This window comes from Juglans regia, chromosome 7, assembly GCF_001411555.2.
Source record: "Juglans regia cultivar Chandler chromosome 7, Walnut 2.0, whole genome shotgun sequence".
Classification (NCBI taxonomy): Eukaryota; Viridiplantae; Streptophyta; class Magnoliopsida; order Fagales; family Juglandaceae; genus Juglans; species Juglans regia.
Window position 1 is genome coordinate 38,678,875 of NC_049907.1, and position 20,723 is coordinate 38,699,597.

The 20,723-nt window shown below is 35.5% G+C and overlaps 2 protein-coding genes across 5 annotated transcripts; one reads left to right on the forward strand and one right to left on the reverse strand.

Moving 5' to 3' along the window:
- The first annotated feature begins 4,199 nt into the window (after positions 1–4,199).
- LOC108983014 (heterogeneous nuclear ribonucleoprotein 1-like) lies at positions 4,200–9,393 on the forward strand. 2 transcript variants are annotated; one of them, XR_001994795.2, is made up of 3 exons: positions 4,204–4,587; positions 7,018–8,333; positions 8,853–9,393. XR_001994795.2 is itself a non-coding variant. In XM_018954523.2 (2 exons), the coding sequence occupies exons 1-2, from the start codon at positions 4,366–4,368 to the stop codon at positions 8,206–8,208; spliced, it is 1,413 nt and encodes a 470-aa protein (XP_018810068.2). In that variant the 5' UTR covers positions 4,200–4,365; the 3' UTR covers positions 8,209–8,587. The 2 variants fall into 2 exon arrangements, 1 of the variants encoding a protein (XP_018810068.2); XM_018954523.2 differs by lacking the exon at positions 8,853–9,393 and having other exon boundaries at positions 4,200–4,587; positions 7,018–8,587.
- Positions 9,394–9,499: 106 nt separating this feature from the next.
- On the reverse strand, positions 9,500–20,276 carry LOC109021697 (tuberculostearic acid methyltransferase UfaA1-like). Of its 3 annotated transcripts, XM_035692037.1 has the most exons (14): positions 20,134–20,276; positions 16,583–16,685; positions 16,270–16,365; positions 13,467–13,525; positions 13,222–13,345; positions 12,752–12,814; positions 12,578–12,637; positions 12,327–12,488; positions 11,939–12,012; positions 11,766–11,859; positions 10,643–10,779; positions 10,479–10,559; positions 10,245–10,350; positions 9,500–10,001 (listed from the first exon to the last, which is right to left on the reverse strand). In XM_035692037.1, the coding sequence occupies exons 1-14, from the start codon at positions 20,274–20,276 to the stop codon at positions 9,894–9,896; spliced, it is 1,410 nt and encodes a 469-aa protein (XP_035547930.1). In that variant the 3' UTR covers positions 9,500–9,893. The 3 variants fall into 3 exon arrangements, with proteins under 3 accessions (XP_035547930.1, XP_035547929.1, XP_035547928.1); XM_035692036.1 differs by lacking the exons at positions 16,270–16,365; positions 16,583–16,685; positions 20,134–20,276 and adding exons at positions 13,622–13,717; positions 13,960–14,038; XM_035692035.1 differs by lacking the exons at positions 16,270–16,365; positions 16,583–16,685; positions 20,134–20,276 and adding exons at positions 13,622–13,717; positions 13,960–14,038 and having other exon boundaries at positions 9,905–10,350.
- Between the last annotated feature and the right edge of the window lie 447 nt (positions 20,277–20,723).

Here is a 20,723-nt window from a genome sequence, read left to right on the forward strand (position 1 = left end):
CCCACATGAAAAAAATTAATTTTTTAACAGTGGACTCCACTATTTTTCAAAACGATTACGCGATGTTTATGCACTTTATTGTTATATGTAGAATTACTCTTATTTTATTATTTCTTTTACTAATAAAGAAGATAAATCGAACATTATTAAATTTTTTATTAATAAATAATATAAATCAAACATAAATTCACTCGATGCATGTAAAAAAAATAAAAATAAAATAAAATAATTATTAATAAAATTACAATAGTATCATGTCCACATTTTATTCTATTATTTATTTATATATTATTTAATTAATGGTAAAAAAAACACATGTAACGCGTAAGAATTTTTTTTTGAATCGCAACCAAATTGAGCTTCGCTCGATTCAACGCTGGAGACATTTTTCTCCCGCTCGAGTGGGCTCTCAGTCGCTCGTGAATTGAGCTGGAGAAATGTGTCTCCTGCTTGAGAGCCGAAATGCCTTTTTGGTCTGCAGGGAAGATAAATAGAGAAATGAATAGAGAGAGTCAATGGGTCCCACAAATTAAGCAGAAATAGAGAGAGAATCTGTCAATGAATCCCATTACTTTTTGAGAGGAAAGAGAAATAAAGAGAGAGTTTGGCTACTTTTTAGAGAGAAATAAAGAGAGAATGTCTGTGGGTCCCATTACTTTTTGAGGGAAACGCTGAGAGAAAGTTTGGCTTTTTCTTCTGCGTTTTGTCAGTGGGTCCCGCGAAGTCTCAAGTGGAAGTAGCTTAAAATGAATACTCAAGTGCGTTTGGATGTTAGATGATGTCTAAAATTGAGTTGAGCCGAGCTGCTCCTAACATCCAAACACATTAGAGGATTTAGATTCTAAGCGTCAAGCGGTTGTTTTAGAGGAAGATGAATATGCTTATTTGGCCATAAAATTGGAGCTTGAGGCTTGGGAAAAAAAGGAGGAGATGAGGCTGGCACAACAGGCGAAATAAAGGTGGATGGAAAAAATTGAAGTTAATTCCCAGTTCTTTAAGCATTTCAATGGTAAAAAGAATAATATAGTAAGGGAGATGACACTAAGGGAGGGGAGGATATTGGATTCTCCAGAAGCTGTTCATTTAGAAGAAGTAGAGTATTTTTCGAATTTTTTGAAGGTTAGACCTGGTGGGACTCATCCGGATCTTTCTCCATGGGTTGAGAAAATTATCTCTGATGAAGAAAATGCTGATATTTGTGTGATGCCTTCAATGGAGGATGTAAAGGAAGCTTTGTTCTCGATTCCGGTGGATAGTAGTCCGGGGCCGGATGGTTTTGGCTCGAGATTTTTCCAATCATGTTGCGATATTGTTGAGGAGGATGTGGTGGAGGCCACTCATGATTTTTTTAGAGGCACGACAATTCCCATGTATTATTCTTCTACCTAGGTGGTCTTAATTCCCAAGATGAGCAATCCACATGCTTTGATAAATTTAGGCCTATTAGCCTTTTCTCGGTCTTATACATGGTGTGTTCTAAGCTCTTGATAAAACGTTTAGCTTTGGTACTTCCTCGGTTTGTATCCTTGGAACAGTGAGCTTTTAATCCTAGTATAAGTATATTTGAGAATGTGAGTTTAACACAAGAGTTGGTTTATAGTTTAAATAGACAAACAAGGGGTGGTAACGTCATGATCAAGGTGGATATTGCAAAAGCTTACGATAGTATCAACTGGGAATTTCTGATGTATGTGTTGTCCTCATTTGGCTTTTCTACCCATGTGTGTAATTTGGTGAGATAGTGTGTAACATCTCTTTGGTTTTCTGTGGTGATGAATGGCACGATTAAATGTTTTTTTAAAGGTGGTCAACCCTAAAAGGTGGTCGAGGGTTGAGACAATGAGATCCATTATCGCCTTATATTTTTATTATAGTTGAAGAAATTTTACCTCGATTGTTAAAGGCTAAGTTTGAGGAAGGAAGTATTGGGAAGTTTTCTTTACCTCGAGGAGCTCCTCTGATATCACATTACTTTATGTTGATGACATAATAATTTTTGCTAATGGGGGGAAGAATTCTTTAAGGGCAATAAAGGAGGTTTTTCATGTTTATGAGAAATGGGCGTGACAGGTTGTTAATAAAGAAAAAATAACTATTTTTTTCTCTTCAAAAATCACTATGTCTTGAAGAAGGGCATTGCTTAGACTCATGGGCTTCACAGAAGGCAATTTCCCTTTCAAGTATTTAGGTGTTCCCAGTATAGGTGGTTTGGGGGTGAGATGAGAATTTTCTATTTTGTTAGAAAGTTTAAAATATTATGTTTTAATATTATTATTATTTTGAGATTTAAAAAAGTTGAATTGAGATTTGAAAAAGTTGAATTGTTTATTATATTTTATATGGAGATTTGAAAAAGGTGTAATGATAAGATGAGATGAGATGAACTCCCAAACCTGCGAGAGAGGTTGGCAGGATGGCAACACAAGGTGATGTCTAAAGGTTCCAGATTGCTTCTTCTTCGGCATGTGCTTTCAAGTTTTCCGATACACTTGCTTTCATGCATTCGTTGTCCTGTGTCAATTATTTCCTTTCTTAATAGACTATTTAGTAGCTTTTATTGGGGGGTGTCGGATTGCGGAGTTTGCTAGAGGTACAAACTTCTCTACATATGAAATTTGCTTGGAAGCTTTTGACAGAAGATTCATTATGGGTGAAATTTTTGAAGTCTAAATATGTTAAAGGAAAGCACATTTCCTTGGTAAATCCTTCTGAAGGATTGAGGTTTTGGAGGATGATTATGAGGTGTATTCCAGATGTTCTAAAAAAAGTCTAGATGGAGAGTAAATGAGGGTAATATATCCTTTTGGTGGGACAAATGGTCAGAGAAGGAGTCGTTGGGGTTAAGTTTTGGTCCAGTTGTTTTGCCGGATCTCACGATAAAAGGAGTGTAAATTGGATCAAGGGTGGAATGAGGAGTTGATCAGTGGACTGGTAGGGAGAGGAAAAATGATTGAGATTATACAACAGCTTGGTAGTATGAAAGAAGGGAAGGACTGTCTTGTTTGGACAGAAAGTTTGGATGAAAACTTTTCCACTAAGTCTGCCTGGGAGTCACTACGTGTTAAGCATCCTAAAAGACAGTGGGCATGATGGATTTGGCACCCAGCTCTTCCGAAGAAGATTTCGATTAACATGTGGATGGCTATGAATAATTCACTCTCAGTGGATGATAAGATAAGGAGGGGAGGGTTGGGATAAATCTAGTGTCAAAGTGTGAATGCTGTAGTAATGGTGCCTATGAAGATTTAAATCATGTCCTTGCTCTCGATCAGGTTGCAAATGATATTTGTAGAAGATGTTCAGCACTGCTTGGCATCACTTTTGTGCCTTCTTGGGGTTGGAAAGAAAGAGTGGAAAGTTGGCTCAGAAGAGGTAAGAGGTCCTCCTACAGGGGTACTCTATTTGGCCTTATTCCATGTATTACTTGTTGGCAGTTGTGGCTTTAGAGGTGTAAGGTGAGAATGGAGGGTAAGGTGGAGTCAAAAGAAGCTATTTGGCGGAGAGTTTAAGTACTAGATAGCTTGGGTGGCGTTGAAGTTAAAGGGAGCAAATAGTTTAAATAGAAGAGATGAATGAATTCTGAAGGAGCTAAATCTGCATGTGAAGTTGATAAAGAAAAGAAGAATGCAAGTGGTGCAGTGGCAGCTTCCTTCGGGAGGGTGGTATAAGTTGAATACAGATGGCTGTTGTTTGGGGAATCCAGGGCTTTAGATGCTGGTGCCACCAATGCTGTTGTTTGTGGTACTTGGTATTTAGAAGAATTTTTGGAGGATGTCCAAAATATTCTTTCATCTATCACTTTTTCGGTGAATCATGTTTTTAAAGAAGGAAATTCAGTGGTTGATAGCCTTTCTAGGTTGGGTGCAGTAGGGACTTCTGAGTCCTGGTTTGCCAGTTATAAGGTTGTTGAGAATTGATAGGTTGGTTCTTCCATTTTTTCGTTGTTGTTAGGCTGGTTTTCTTTGTCAAAGTCGTTTTAATAAAAAAAAAACTCATCCCATCTCATCATTTAAATGAACTCTAATTTTTAAATAATTTTAGTAATATATTCGAAGCGCAAAATTATAGTAATTTTAAAAATATCAACATATTGTGACTAGAAATGAATTTTAATGTTTTATTTTAGGCTACCCACTTCCAAACGAATCCCAACCGTCCAAACACATTACTCTTGGACACATTTTCATATTCCGTTCGTAATTGACCATAAGAATCCTCCTCTCTCGCTCAACCTCTCTCTCTCTCTCTCTCTCAACCCAGAGACGGCCACAAACCTTTCTTCCAAATCCTCGACCCAAACCCCTCCAAGAAAATCTCCCAGTCATAGTTTCACTGGCTGAGAGGGCCCGGGGAAGCTAGAGAGCGATGGATTCGGATCAGGGGAAGCTGTTCATCGGTGGTATTTCTTGGGAGACCACGGAGGAAAAACTGAAGGAGTACTTTGAGAACTACGGGGACGTGTTGCAGACTGTGGTGATGAGGGACAAGACCACTGGGAGGCCCAGAGGGTTCGGCTTCGTGGTCTTCGCAGATCCTTCCATTCTCGATAGGGTTCTCCAGGACAGCCACACCATTGATGGCAGAACGGTGAGAGATAGAAAGAGAAGGGAGCTCTCAGACTCTTCCATTATTTGGGGCTTTTATTCTGTTCGGTGAATGGGTTTTTGTTCTACTTTATGCTGGGGTTACTGGTTATTGAAGATTTAGTTTAATAATGTGGTGCTGTTGTAATGATTGAGCTTCCGGTTTTTTGGGATTTTTATGTTTTTATTGGGTTGCCGTGGTTCAGTTTTCCGCTGGTACTTGTGCTTTCTCCTGATGCTATTGTTTAAATCTTCTCAGTTTGATTTTTTTGGGTAGTTTTTTTTTTTTTTCTTTTTTCTGAGCTTAGATATTTAGGGTGTTAATTCTTCATAATAATTGCTAATACAATTATTATCTACACATGCGTTTCATGTTTTTGGGCTTGCTGGAGTTTTATGTGGCATCGCATATTTTAAGGGATTTGATTTAATTCTTGTAAGTTTGGAACTTGAGTTGACCTTTATTGCTTCTATGCTCTCTTTTTCCTTTTTTCCTTTTCCTTTATCTTTGTTTGGAGTTGGTAGTTGACAATTTCAAGGACATTGACGACTTGATGCTGAATGCTTATAGCTTGAGATCTAGGTTTCTTTGGGTCTCTTGATTTAGGTTTTTATTCTTATTTGGAGTGTGCAAGGGATTTTTCTTTGCACTTCCATTTATATATCCTTTGTTTTAAGCCTGTTACGTGTTCTGGAAACAGCTTGCAGCAGTGATGCCTTGCTATATTGTTTTAAGAAAATAAAAAAGACGGGAGGTAGATTTCCTAGGTTTCCTAAGTATGTAATTATGTTATTGGTCATTAGGGCCATAGGGGCTAAACTATTTATTATAGATGTAACGCTCCAAGGAAGGCCAAGCCATGTCTAGGCCCATACTCTAAAAGGACTAGTCAATGGTACAATTGGAGCCTCATTGGAATCATTATAAAGAGTAAGATCCTCTCCCTCCCAAGTAATGTGGGATTCCATACACCACCTATACTCACTACTCAAATCGGGTATCACAATTGATATGTACTACGGAGTATCTTGGCCACTGCAAGCTGGAGGATTTGAAGTGTGTCATTGTCTGTACTGCCAAATGAATCTCCTTGCTATCTTGTCTTGAAGCATGAACAAACAGTATCATTTTCATGGGATGTAAAAATTATTGGGTGCAAACAATTTCTAGAGGCCATCGGACTGGGGAACTTTCCCTTGAATTACCCGAGGTGCACTTGTGGGAAACTCCTTATCGAGGGCCTGTGCACCCCCGGGATTAATCGGGACTTTGTTCTCGGACAATGATGAAAAAAAGAATTCTTCTACCCTTAGAGAAAATAAATATCATGCACTCTTGGTTAAGTATTGCTGATAGATTGAAAAATATCAAGTGCTTGCGCACATTTTCCCCTGGTTAATACAGATCTCATGGATGTTCAGTGAATGTTGATTGTTAGATTTGGTTGTTAGTGGAAAAAAATAATGTAGTAAAAATGATATTGGCTTAGTTGGCCCAAATTAGTAGGAATGAGCTTTACTGAGTTTACTTGTCTCGAGAGTTGAAATAATTGGTGTGTGAGTTTTGGGTGTGCAATTACTTCTATTTGCAGGCTTGTTGAATTAGAGGTTGATATCTAACAGATTTACCCTTATTTTTATCCCATTTTCCAACATCTTGACATGTTTGCATGTTTGGTGGCATCTTATCTGCATCTAGTCAACATTTTGAATATTTGATTTGTAGTGTCAGGCACCTTTACTATGTGAAGACATCGTAAACCATTACTAACATTTTGATTACATCGATTGATGCTTGGAGAATGGGATTCTCATATGATTGTTCAAGCTCATAGATATTGGGTTGAGATATGAACATTTTTTTCAATCCTTTTTATGGGTAATTTCAAGTTCCATTGTTAAAAGGAAAAAAGGAAATTTAGAATTTCAGATATTTTTAACCAAGAAAAAATTCTTAATGCATATCCTTTAAAAGAAGGTTTTTAAGGTGGTTTGCTCCCTCTAGGTCTAAGGTTCAAATCTTCTTGGGTGCAAAAAATTTCTAGGGGCCATCGGATTGGGGTAACTTCCCCTTGATTACCTGAATTAGTCGGGACTTTGTTCTTGGACACCCGGTGCCAATAAAAAAAAAAAAAGAGAGAGAAGGTTTTTAATAGTTGTACCATTCCTTTCATTTTCTTACTTTTCTGTCTTGGTCTTTACTGTCCTCTGTTACAACAATTTAGTCAAGATAATGATCCTTGTGGTTCCAATATGTGGCTGTTGTATTTGTTTTCATTTCTATGCATTACATGGTATAATTGTCTAAATTTTATCCAAGGTTTTGATATTCTATTTATATACTTGTGGGGCTCTTTTATAGGATCTCATGTTGCAGCTGGCTGCAATACTTTTTCAGCATCACATCGTAAACGCTTGTTTTATGTTTCTGCAGGTTGAGGCTAAGAGGGCCTTATCGAGAGAGGAACAGCAGACTTCTGCCAAAGCCGTGAATCCTAATCTTGCTAGAAGCTCTGGGGGTGGTGGAACTTTCAGAACCAAGAAAATATTCGTTGGAGGGCTGCCTTCCACTTTAAGTGAAGAAGAATTTCGTCAACATTTTGCATCTTATGGCCATGTAACTGATGTAGTAGTCATGTATGACCAGAATACTGGGCGACCTCGTGGGTTTGGGTTTATTACCTTTGACGATGAAGAAGCTGTTGATAGGGTTTTACACAAAAGCTTCCATGACTTAAATGGTAAACAAGTGGAAGTAAAGCGAGCTCTTCCTAAAGATGCAAATCCTGGTGGGGGAAACCGTACCATGGGAGGCGGTGGTAGTGGTTCACTTGGCAGTGGTTATCAAAACTATGGGGCATCTGGTGGCAACCCAAATACATATGATGGTCGAATGGATTCCAATAGGTACATGCAGACACAAAGTACCGGAGGTGGTTTTGCTCCTTATGGTTCCTCTGGATATAGTGCACCTGGCTATGGGTATGGTCCTGCCAATAATGGTATTAGTTATGGTGCTTATGGCAGTTATGGTGGTGCCAATACTGGGTATGGTGGACCTGCTGGCGCGGCATATGGAAGCCCGAATCTTCCTAATGCTGGTTTTGGAAGTGGCCCACCGGGTGCTTCTAGAAGTTCATGGAGCGCTCAAGCTCCCACTGGATATGGTGCCATGGGTTATGGGAACACTGCTGCTTGGGGTGCTCCAGGTGGCAGCACTGGTGCTCCTAGTGGTGGCCCCGGCTCAGCACCTACAGGTCAGTCGCCCAGTGGGGCCACAGGGTATGGGAATCAAAGTTATGGCTATGGTGGTTATGGTGGAAGTGATGGGTCTTATGGAAATCCTGTTGGGTATGGTGCTGTTGGAGGTCGTTCTGGGAGTGTCCCAAGTAACAATGCTGGTGGTCCTGCTGGGGGGGATATGCAAGGAAGTGGTGGTGGTTACGTGGGAAGTGGCTATGGTGATGCGAATGGAAATACAGGGTATGGAAATGGAGCGTGGAGATCTGAGCAATCACAGACTTCTGGAAATTATGGTGCTGCTCAGGTGAATGGTCCTCATGGTGGGCAGGTTGCCTATGGTGGTGGATATGCCAATGCCCAGGCCCGAACCCAACAACAGTAATCATGTGGCTAGGGATCCAACTGAATCTTCATCTTTGTTTCTTTTCTATGAGAGGGTCAGAATTTTTTTCCGTGCAAAGCAGCAGAGGGAGCGGCGCAGTTGGTTGTCAACCCGCTTTGGGACTGGTTGGATTGCTTGATTCCCCGTAGTTTGCAGTATCTATTTTGCTAGTTTATAATAAGTAGTAATTTTGAGGCGTACTAGATGCTCCTCATATTTAATATTTGCTTTTGAGTGTAGTCTTAAATTTGTCGTGCTTATATTTCTCTACTAGCTCATCTCGAATTTCTCCTCTGTCGTAGTGTTTAAGCCATGGTAGCTTATATAACCTCATTAATGTTGGTTTGATTACATTTGGGTGTTTTGTTGTTATCATATTATTAGTGCTCTAGTTCTGCCTCTGAGCAACAATAGATGCAGTAGGAAATTTACTCAGTAGATACGAATGCTTGATCTGATCTTGCTTGATTTGATCTGACAAGTAGGAATACAGAGATGTGTAGTGAGGTATTTTACTAGTAGCGGTGGAGCTATGGCCACTCGGGTTGATCACTACGTAATGGGTAGCGATAATCGTAGTGGTAGTTGACACTTTGACGTTGGCATAATCATTTTCCTCCTGTATTTGCCCTTGTGTTGTACAGGAGAGATGCACGAGGTCAAAAGTGGAGTGAAGTGTCCACTCATGGCTGAACACAAGCATCGTTGTGGGTGCAGGGGGGGAGTGTTCAGCATGGATGGAATTTCAGGGTTCAGTTGAAATTACAAATTTACCTGGGACAGGTCATTCTCCAGCCTGGCCATGGCACTGTCGAGTTTTGCAGATTCCAGGGAGTTCAAGTGTGAAAACTTCCTAATCTTCACTCAGGTGTGGTATTACTGGAGGATTTTGTTGGGTGAACAGCTCACGGTATGTTGATTTAAAGTGGCTTAGCTGTGTCTCTCTCACTCGTGAATTCATTGTGACCTAGTTGCTTAGCCTTTTGATTTGGATTATATCATGGTATATGGTTCCAAATGTTAGAGTATTGGAGAATGTTTACTTATTAAAAAAAAATGTTTAGAGTATCGGAGGATCTGTCTTTGTTAAAAACAGTTGATTGAAGTTTCAGAATGAAGTGAAGGACTCCCAAGAAATTTGATGGCTAGTTGTTTCTAATAATGTAGGTTAAGATCATTTGCCAATATTCTTGTCAATTTCCATTACTTAGTATCCAATAATAGATAAAGGTGCGCTTTTGTCCTGCAGACATGTCCTTTTGTTCGCATTCTGCGTTTGTTGGCAAGAAACATCTATAAGCATGCATTTTCTTTTTTATTATTCGTATAATGTGGTGTTGATGGGAAAAGCTCTCACCCGTGTTTTGGGCTGTTGGGTTACTGCTTAGTGAAAGCGGGGGAGATTCTGATTCCAAGTTGTCTCTTTCTTATCTTGGCTATTGAGGCAAATTTGTGTGCCGATGTGGTAAATCCAACCGTTTGATTGTTGTTGCTAACGGTTGAGAAGGCCAACATGTTCTGGTGGGTTTTAGATGATATCTTCTCATTACATACGTGAACTAAATTACATTAATTTTATTTAGTCTCAGTCGGGATAAAAGATCTTTCTTCATTTTAAGTGAAATGGAAGATAGCATCCAAGTGCAATCTTTGATCTACTTGGGGAAGATGACCAACTCCTGCCATTAATATGAAGGTTCGGTATCTCCATCGGGAACAGAATCAACTCCCGATGGCACACTTTGATATGAATTGCTGAATGCAGCAACATTGCCAGGACGTGTGAATACAATCTGCATTAGAGATGGAAAGCCAAATATTTCTTAGTTCTAGCTCAAGTATATAAGCTCCAGAATATATTTCAAGGTACCAAGTCCATTATCAGGAAGTATACAACTAATAATAGCAATGAGGATGTGTGTGGTCGCACGAGGGAATATCATAAACAGCACTTTTCGTGAAACACAGATTTGCAGACATTTATGATGTATGTTTCCATCCATCTGTTGTTTTTGTAAAGAAACATTACAATTTACCTGATAATCTCCAAGTGTACGCGACTTAAAACCAGCTGCGCAATATTCAAAGTAATATTCCCACGTCCTTATAAATTTTTCATCAAAGCCGAGAGCAACGATTTTGCTGCAAAACGAAACAAACATTAGCACCCTCAGCATCAAAATACAACACCTTGCTATTCCCAAATCATGATTAGATCAATCCTTTTTGAGACGAGGCACGAGAATTACTGTACAAATTCTTTTTCTTACCTCTGGTTTTCCATAAACTTTTTCCTCCAGCATTGGAGTGTTTGGTAGTAATGATTCCCTATGTTCTCCAGGTGCTCCACACTGCATTTATCGAATTTCTTTTACTTTTGGAGAGAGAAATACAAAAAGTACAAGAAGTGATTACTAAGCAATAAAAACTTTACCTGAGTCTGGATGCAGAAGCCATGGCTGATGTTATCCTGCTTAATGAAGGTATGCATGCACCGGGAAATATATATTCCTTTATAAAGTCTGAGCTTTTCTTGTGCTCATCATAACGTTCATCTGGCATCGATGAGAACTAAGAAAAGATCAACAGGCTTTAATCGTTAGCAATCATGTGTTGAAAATTGTCGCGAACTTCGGCAAATCAAATTAGAAAACAGAGAAGAGAGGAGGTACATCCCTTTCCTATAAAGAGATGCTAATGAAGTGTAGTTCAAGATCCACGTATAGATATTATTACCCAAAGAGAGATTTCTCTACATATAAACAGTTAGAGTCGGCGTTTGAAAAAGGGGAAGTGAATGGAAGTCCTCAACCCGCAGCAGATAGGGAAAACTTGTTATATAGCATGCAGCGATTCCCTTGGGGCTCTCTCTTTGGATGCATTGGAAGTCTATAGATATCATGAGTAAAGTTGTAGCGGTTTCAGCCCATATTTGGGACTTAAATCCAATTGGAGTCTTTCATGCTAGTGGGGTTTGGTCCCAAGTAATGCTTTTGCCTAAGGGTAGGCTTTTTCGAAAAGCTAGTGTAGATTCTGAGGCTCAGGATGTATTGGTATTTACTGATTATGGCTTGAGCGCCTCATCTTTTTGATAGTAGAAATTTTCCCTGATCATCTCCACAGAGAGGTTTGTGTCAAATTATGCAAGCAGTCTCCTAGTGTGTGATCTTCTTACTTTGTATGTTCTTGACGTTGAAAATGTTGTCCATAGCTATTGGTTATGTAGTTGTATGCTTCGAATATCACTTCACTTTCACTTGGGAGATAATTTGATTAGAAGTGGTCTCCTAGAAGGAGTGTTTCTTTGAAGAGCTGCTACTTAGATTTTGGTGCATTGGGTATATTGGTGGCTAGGATTTGAGTATCTATCACTACTACTGTACAAGATCTTTTCTTTGTGATAATTCACTAACTTTAAAGAGTATCCATTGGCATAACACAATGTATTTAATAGGGCTAAATCACCAAGGCATTTGCAACCAACCATGACATCAGTATCAAACTGTAAAAGACATGACACCATCATTTACTCCATCCCCCCCAACAAAGTTCATTACCTGCAGAAAAAGAATCCCGTCTTCGGATAACAATGACTCGCAGCAACCAAAAAACTCTTCCATAAATTCATGGCCAACATGTTCTATCATCTCGCTGAAAAATTGTATCCAGAATCACGGTTTTGTTAGCATCATCACGGTCAGATTCTACGAAGTGGTAGAAAAGAACTCACCAAGATATAATTCTGTCATATTTGTAGGTATCTGGCACCTGGCGATAATCACAAAGAAGAAGCCTAATATGGTCCTGAGAGAAGAGTTGATTAAGATAATGCCATTTCATAAAGATAACATTAGAGTCACCAAATGTTCTAATGCTGAGAAGAACCACATGATCATTAGATGCAAATTGAAACTGAAATGCAGTTGAAGATGGGAACTTCTATATGCTTTGTATAATCTGAAGCTTCTTTAGTAATTTTTCAAGACTTCTTTAACGTCTAATTACAATTGAACCTTTGAACTACCACCCCCTTTTTTGCAATGTGGACCCCGAACTATAAAAAATTGCAATGTGCATCATACTAGCATATGCATTTGGAACAAAATTCAGAAAATCACCTGAAGGCCAGCATTTTTCACTTTCTTTTCCGCATATTTTAGTTGCGCTTCAGATAGAGTGATGCCTGTGTATTTGCACCCGGTCTGTTTGACAACTTCAATGGCAAAGCTTCCCCAACCACACCCAATATCAAGAACTCGATGCTTGTTATCAATTCTTGCCTTGTTATTGGAAAGTAAAAATGAAAGTAATGCAACTTAGAGCAAGGGGAACTGTAAGAATTTGACATGATTCAACAGAAAAGGCTCACCTTTTCAATCAAAATAGAGATTTTTCTCAGCTGTGCAACTTTCAAGTCTTCATCTTCCTTCTAAGAAATATTTTAGAACATATGAATTTAAGTTAAAGCTAAAGCTTGGATGGAAGAATTAAGTTAATGCATTTTTTTTTATCACTAAATCATCAAAAAGGTTCTGATCCTGACCTTAAATACAGCAGACGAGTATGTCATTGTTTCATCCAAGAACAGAGCAAACAATTCATTACTCTAGAAACATAGCAAAGGACGAGCTATAAGTTTCTATTTGTCAATAATATCATGCAGTAACTGCTGATTAGAGGATGAAATATGGAAGTATCCGTATTAGCAAATAACTAAGAACCTTATCAGCTAATTCCTCACTAACTCTTGTTATACATACATATTTTATTTTCAGATTTGTGGGAATCCTTCCTCATTTTCTCGGCAAACTAAAACAGTTCTTACATTTGAACGATCAAACGCCACTCCACAATGATCTATGTGTTGTACACAAACACATGTTCACACAAATACGTGTTCAATCCATAATTTTCCTGATCAAAGCTATTAGGTTGCCATTAATGGTCCTTCTGGATTCATCCAATGACATCAAATAAAAACATGGAATTTAGAGGTAAAAATATTATTTATACCAGGTCGTAATGGCGAGAGATGTTCCTGCGAGCATGTGTAAGGGTATTTTGCCTTAAAAAATGATTGAGAAAGTCCTTTGCAGATGCTATGCCTGCTGTGAATATCAATGGAGTCCACCAGCCCCTAAAGCCAGCAAAAGATCAGGAATGCTCAAACTAGTAGTGCAATTGAGGAGATCATGCGTAATTATCGTGATATAACTATCCAAGCTTCCAACAAAGTCTGCCAGTTGCAACATATATACCTGCTTGTCTTCTTCGATTTTGTGGCTGAGGAATTTGCATCTCTACTGGCAATAATAATCTGCAAAACAAAATTGACAAGACAAAATGTCGAAGAAGTAAACAGTAACAGAAAAAAGATTATTATTGCTCTCCTACTCAGATCAAACTGGCTTACCATAAAAAGATTTAGAAGGCTATCGTTTTCAGCTGCGAAAGAAAAATCACCATCAATGTATGCATCTGCAAGGCCTAAATCAGCTCGTGTCATGACCTGCTCATAGCAATCAACTTGATCTCGTCAGTGCCGGCGAGAAAGATTGTGATAAAAATATAAAATGATTTTGAATTTTAAATGCCAATATTCTGCATTGGATGGACTATTCTTTAATTAAATTTGAAAAGAGTTTTTTTCTCCTAGTACTTTCAAACAGGATGGATGTCGCATGCGATTCCCGTAAGAAAGCAGCTTCCAGCTAGCATGGATTATGAACAACTAGAGTACTACATACGTACCTTCCAGTAAAACTGGGGACTATGAACTCTAAGAACGGTTTCAAGAGAACATTTTGTCATGTTTCCCTCAAAACTGAATGTTGTGCCCCCTTCCTCCATTAATCTGCATGCAATGCCACAAGTAACAGTATATTGATCGTTACAGCGCGCGGGTTTAAGCTGGGACGAGGCAGGATTATAAGTTTGGAGGCCGAGTAGAATAAATAGTTTGAACTGAAATTTTTTAGTAATACTTTTAACAAATTGATACAAAACAGAAAAAAGAAAAAAGAAAATTAAACTTGCTTTAATTCTTCCATGAATACCATAATTTTATATCTATGTGTTTTTTTTTTTTTTATATATGTTGTAATTAAGAGAAGAGTTGAATTATGGAAACGATCAATATATATATATATATATATATATATATATATATAAGGAATTATAAAAAAGAGTTAATTAATATATATAAATCATAAACTAAGTTTTGTGTTTTGCAGAATAATGTATAGCAGTAATATCATATATATAAAAGTTTTTAAATAGTGCAATTGCATACAATATAGCCAGCTAACATAAAGTTTTTTTGGTTAAATATCATCCAGATAATTACAAATTTTAAAAGATAAATAATCTAATGTGAATATTATATTCTAATTTAATTTCTTGAAATAAAACAAGAAAATGTAGTTACCCTAAAATTTTAAATGAAATTAAACTCTAATTTGATGATATATAAGAAAGATATATTAAAAAATTATTGACAATTTACAAGGCATCCCTTAAGACTGGCCATTTAAGAGCATTAGCAAGTATCGATTACAAATTGTGGACAAGAACAAGAATAAAAGTATAAAAAACTAAGGTGGTATACAAATTAGATAAGATTATAATATGTATAAATGAAATTAAATTCTAATTTGAATATGATATTTTCAATGGCAGGAAACCTTTCGTTTTCGAACCTTTAATTTTTTTTTTTTAAATCTTAATGCTAGAAAATGAGTGGTTTTATAGTGCCAACTATAAAGACAATATATATCATTAAAAATAATTTTAGCATGTGAAAAGTTGTGAGAGATCAATAAAATAAAATGAAATTATGATAAGGTGACTCAATAGAATATAAAGAAAATGCTTCAGGAATTATATATATATATATTAATGTTAAGGAATTAACATCATTAATTATTAAAACAAAGATATAAAAGGTAACGGATTTCAATAACATAACTTATTTTTGTAAAAATTAATAAATCAATTAATATAGCATTAGCGTGGGTCAAATTAAACACGTGCTATAATCAGCATATATACTCATGCTAGACTGCAAGAAAATATAGCACGTATTTTTCCTGATATATTATATCGAGGTCCCACTAGATGATCGTTGATTTAACTTAATCGCGGTGAATAATATTAGTTACAAATCTAAATAGATAAATTTTATAAAAGTATTTTGTAAAAAAAAATCTCACTGATAAAAAAATATTTTTTTATATATTTTAATTAGGTGAGATTCGCTTTTTACAAAGACTTGCATGAGATGGCCGTAGAGTGAGTTTTGTGGAGTCTCGTACCTAAGATGATCGAGTTTTAAATATGTTTGAATGTTAATATGAGTTTAGATGTATTTCTCATAGAAAGTGAAAACATATTGTGAGTCTCATGTGTAAAGAAGTATTGAAATAAAAAAAGTTGTGAGTCTCTCGTATAAAGAGGTTTTGAATTGAGATGAATTTAGTAATATGAGAGTTAAGTGTTTGGATATTAGATTTAGTTTAAAATTAGACTGAACTAAATTAAACTCATATGATTTTAACAACTAATCATAGCCTTGTACTGGACGATAGAAGAAGATAAGCAGGAACAAGAAAAAAAACTTTTATCTTAATTTGGAAGCTGCTGCTTGTTAATTTTGGTATTTCCTCCGCATCTTACAGCAAAATATTTACTTAAGGATTGTGCTGCGCATCAGTCGGAAGCCGCAGCATACCACACAAATTTTTTTTTTTTTTTTCACTCAATCCACTGAGTATGCGCCGGCTTCAATAAACAGTAGGCTGATATTTATATTTTCTCTTTACTTAATTTCACGATAAAGAAATGAAAACGGGCACAAGACATTAGACAATTAATAAAACAAAATTTTTCACGATGGAGGGAAAGATCTAGAGAAGGAGCCGTATGGAAGGATCGTGTAGGCTGTACCGTGGCCGGAGTGGAACAGATGAATTAAAGAGATCCGGACGGCCAGATCAAATTGGTATCAGGCTTGGAGCATTCTTTTTTTCGGATTGCTCTCCTACTCAGATCAAATTGTCTTACCATAAAAAGATTTAGAAGGCCATCGTTTTCAACTGCGAAAGAAAAATCACCATCAATGTATGCATCTGCAAGGCCTAAATCAGCTCGTGACATGACCTGCTCATGATAGCAATCAACTTGATCTCGTCAGTGCCGGCGAGAAAGATTGTGATAAAAATATAAAATGATTTTGAATTAAAAATGCCAATATTCTGCGTTGGGTGGCCTATTCTTTAAATTTGAAAAGAGTTTTTTTCTCCTAGTACTTTCAAACAGGATGGATGTCGCAAGTTCGAGCTAGCATGGATTATGAACAACTAGAGTACATACGTACCTTCCAGTAAAACTGGGGACTATGAACTCTAAGAACGGTTTCAAGAGAACATTTTGTCATGTTTCCCTCAAAACTGAATGTTGTGCCCCCTTCCTCCATTAATCTGCATGCAATGCCACAAGTAACAGTATATTGATCGTTACAGCGCGCGGGTTTAAGCTGGGACGAGGCAGGATTATAAGTTTGGAGGCCGAGTAGAATAAATAGTTTGAACTGAAATTTTTTAGTAATACTTTTAACAAATTGATACAAAACGAACAAAGAAAATAAAAATTTAAACTTGCTTTAATTCTTCCATGAATACCATAATTTTATATCTATGTGTTTTTTTTTTTTTTTATATATGTTGTAATTAAGAGAAGAGTTGAATTATGGAAACGATCAATATATATATATATATATATATATAAGGAATTATAAAAAAGAGTTAATTAATATATATAAATCATAAACTAAGTTTTGTGTTTTGTAGAATAATGTATATATAACAGTAACATCATATATTTAAAAATTTTTAAATGGCCTAATTGCATACAACATAACCAGCTATCTAGTGAACATAAATTTTTTTGGTTAAATATCACCCAGATAATTACAAATTTTAAAAGATAAATAATATAATGTGAATATTATATATATTCTAATTTAATTTCTTGAAACAAAATAAGAAAAAAAATCTAGTTACCGTAAAATTTTAAATGAAATTAAACTCTAATTTGATGATATATAAGAAAGATCTATTAAAAAACTATTGACCATTTACAAGGCATCCCTTAAGACTGGCCATTTAAGAGCATTCATATTAGTTCTCTATAAAATTTCCTATAATTTAGCTAAAAAGTACATTCTCTAAATTTTTTCTCTAAATTTTACTTATTTTTCAAAAACATTCTACATCTCATTCCATATCCCATTCCGTATTCTATTAAAATAATATTTCTCTATTCTTTCTTTATTACTTTTTTCTCATATTCATTTACAAATTTAACTACTCAATATTTTTTTTTTTTATGTTTTGAATTATTACTCTAGTGAATATTTTAAATAAAAATTTAAATTATTTTTAATATTTTTTAATTTTTTTTTTATATTTTCGTAGTTATTTAAATTATATTTAAAACTATTATTTAAAACTACAATAAATATGAGTATGAAAGAAAGTGTAGATGATTGGAAGAAGAATTAATTTAATTGAAATGAATAAAATATTGGTAAAAGTGATTTAGGGAATGAATAGTGGTTCCCCAAATATTGAGAAATCACTATTCATTCCCTAAATATTTTTCCTAAAATAGGAATCCGGATGGAGAGAGGTTTTGAGAGTATTCCCTAAAATTTTTCTCAAATTATAGGGAAAAAATGGTTTTAGGAAAAGATATAAGAAAGATAAGATATAGAAAAAGTAATCTTGTCTTATAAAAATTAGACAAGATTATAATATATAAAAATTAAATTGATTTCTAATTTGATAATATATAAGAAAGATCTATTAAAAAAAATTATTGACAATTTACAGGACATCCCTTAAGACTGGCCATTAATTAAGAACATTAGCAAGTATCAATTATAAATTGTGGACAAGAACAAGAATAAAATTATGTATATAAAGTAATGTTATACACCATACTCTCATATTATTTTGATCATACTAAGTGATATGTGATATATTTATCACTATTAAATGATAAAAAAATATGTAATAAATGATAATTTAATAGTGATAAATATGTCACATTATATTTAATGAAATAAAAATAAGATGATAATATGATATATAGAATGTTTCATTTATTTATATGTAAGGGAAAGAGCCTCGGGACGTACGGGCGGGGGCTGCCCTGTATTATATATATTCAATGGCAGGAAACCTTTCGTTTTCAAACCTTTAATTTTTTTTTTTTTTTAATCTTAATGCTAGAAAGTAGAAAATGAGTGGTTTTATAGTGCCAATAAAGACAATATATATGATTAAAAATAATTTTGGCATGTGAAAAGTTGTAACAGATCATCAATATAAAAATAAGGGACGTGCTACGTCCACTGCTCACTGCTCCCAGCTCCCGTTGGAAGTTATCGTTAGACAAATTTTTTTATTTTTCTGTTTTTCTTACATATATTTTTTAACACTTTTAAATATTTTTAAAAAAAATAAAAAAATAAAAAAATTATTAAAAAAGTCTTCCTTAATCATTAATAAAAATAAAAATAAAAAATCACAGCGGTAGAAAGAAACGGTAAGAATAGCATTTTTCTAAAAATAATGAAATGATAAGGTGACTCAATAGAATATAAAGAAAATGCTTGAAGAATTATATATATATATATATATATATATATATATATTGGTAAGGATGTTATAAATATTAACATCATTAATTATTAAAACAAAGATATAAAATGTAACAGATTTCAATAACATAACTTATTTTTGTAAAAATTAATAAATCAATTAAACATTGCATTAGCGTGGGTCAAAACACGTGCTATAATCAGCATATATACTCATGCTAGACTACAAGAAAATATAGCACGTATTTTGACTGATATATTATATCGAGGTCCCACGGGATGATCGTTGCTGTAACTTAATCGGTGAGTAATCCTACTTACAAGTCATTAGTTTTATATAATTTTTAGTAAAAAACTGGATTTTATTAATAAAAATATTTTTTTACACCTTTTAAAGTGAGATTAACTTTTTTTACAAAAGTCTACAAAATTTATCTATTAGATTTGTACAAATTATTTCTCTTGATTGTTATATCAAAATCTAACTAGTTTTATTATATATAGTCATATTTTACGTATTTTTTTAATTGATTAAAATAATTATTTTATATTAAAAAAATATCACAACCAATCATATTAATAAAATATATAGAAAAAATACGTGTAAGAAGTAACTGCAGAGTTTTTGAAATCTAACTATGCATGCAGGAAGAGCATCGGCGCCAGCCTTAACGTCGACTACATTAATGGAAGGAGCCGCGCGCAATTGACTCTAGCTTTGCACTTCAGCGGACCCCCGGCCCAGAAGTCATCTCCATCCATCTCGAGAAAGCTCAAGTAGTCTTGAAAAAGATCTTCTACTGGACGATAGAAGAAGATAAGCAAGAACAAGAAAAAAACTTTTATCTTTCGGAAGCTGCTGCTTGTTAATTTTGGTATATTCCTGATCCACATGTTTCAGAAATTAGACAAATAGCTAGAACAAAATTTTTCACGATAGAGGGAAAGAAAAGGAGCCGTATGGAAGGATCGTGTAGGCTGTACTGTTGGCCGGAGAGGGACAGATGAATTAAAGAGATCCGGAAGGCTCTGTTCTGTGGTACTTCGCTTTGGCTTTTTCTTTAGGTACTGACGATACGGGGCTTGTCTATTGCCATGCAGCAGTAGTACTGGATCAGGTGGCTACTTTATTATATTGACTCTTTTGAGAAAAAAAAAAAAATTAACTAAAGGATATTGTCACTGCAAAGGAAATAATAATCTTGGATCTATATGATGAGAAAAAGGAGGATCATCTCTATACAGGAAGTAAGAACACTAACATTAAACGTCCGCAGGAGATATATCTTCTCAGGAACCTCGTGACAAAGAGGCGAGCCCCAGCTTCTATCAGAGAAGGCAACATTTGTTTGGGTTTGCTTAGAAGAGCACAACTCTCTTTCAGCAAACTACGTACAGCAGCCATGGCAGCCAGCCCGAGTACCAATTAAGAAGTATACGTACCTTAATTTATTTTTTCTGCTCTTGATCGGCAAAAAAAGAGTAGTGATGAGAAGGTTTATATAGATGCATGCAACATCAGTCAAGTACTGATCAATCGAGTGATGGATGCATGCATGTATGGGATCAAGCATATATAACTGAGCCAGCCAGATACGTACGTATACTCTAAGATTAATTAATATATATGCTCAGTACGTACCAAATGGAACATGCTAGCTAGCTTATGGACACGGTCCATATATATATATATATACAAAATACAAAACCGCTTTAGAGCGGTCTGCCTGGTATTTGGCTTTAACAGCCGGCCTCCAATCAGAACGTGCCACATCAGTAATTTTACTTAAATCACAACAGATCTTTCAGATCCTTTACACACCCGAAATCAATTCGTCAACATTCTATTGTT

What these genes read in the sequence shown, in the direction of transcription:
- LOC108983014 (XM_018954523.2), top strand. Translation starts at nt 4,366, where the DNA reads ATGGATTCGGATCAGGGGAAGCTGTTCATCGGTGGTATTTCTTGGGAG. An exon ending in ACACCATTGATGGCAGAACG is followed by an intron (nt 4,588 to 7,017) that starts GTGAGAGATAGA and finishes ATGTTTCTGCAG; the next exon opens with GTTGAGGCTAAGAGGGCCTT.
- LOC109021697 (XM_035692037.1), bottom strand. Translation starts at nt 20,276, where the DNA reads ATGGCTGCTGTACGTAGTTTGCTGAAAGAGAGTTGTGCTCTTCTAAGC. An exon ending in TCTCTATTTTGATTGAAAAG is followed by an intron (nt 12,489 to 12,577) that starts GTGAGCCTTTTC and finishes TCCAATAACAAG; the next exon opens with GCAAGAATTGATAACAAGCA. An exon ending in ACGGGATTCTTTTTCTGCAG is followed by an intron (nt 10,780 to 11,765) that starts GTAATGAACTTT and finishes ATCTTTTCTTAG; the next exon opens with TTCTCATCGATGCCAGATGA.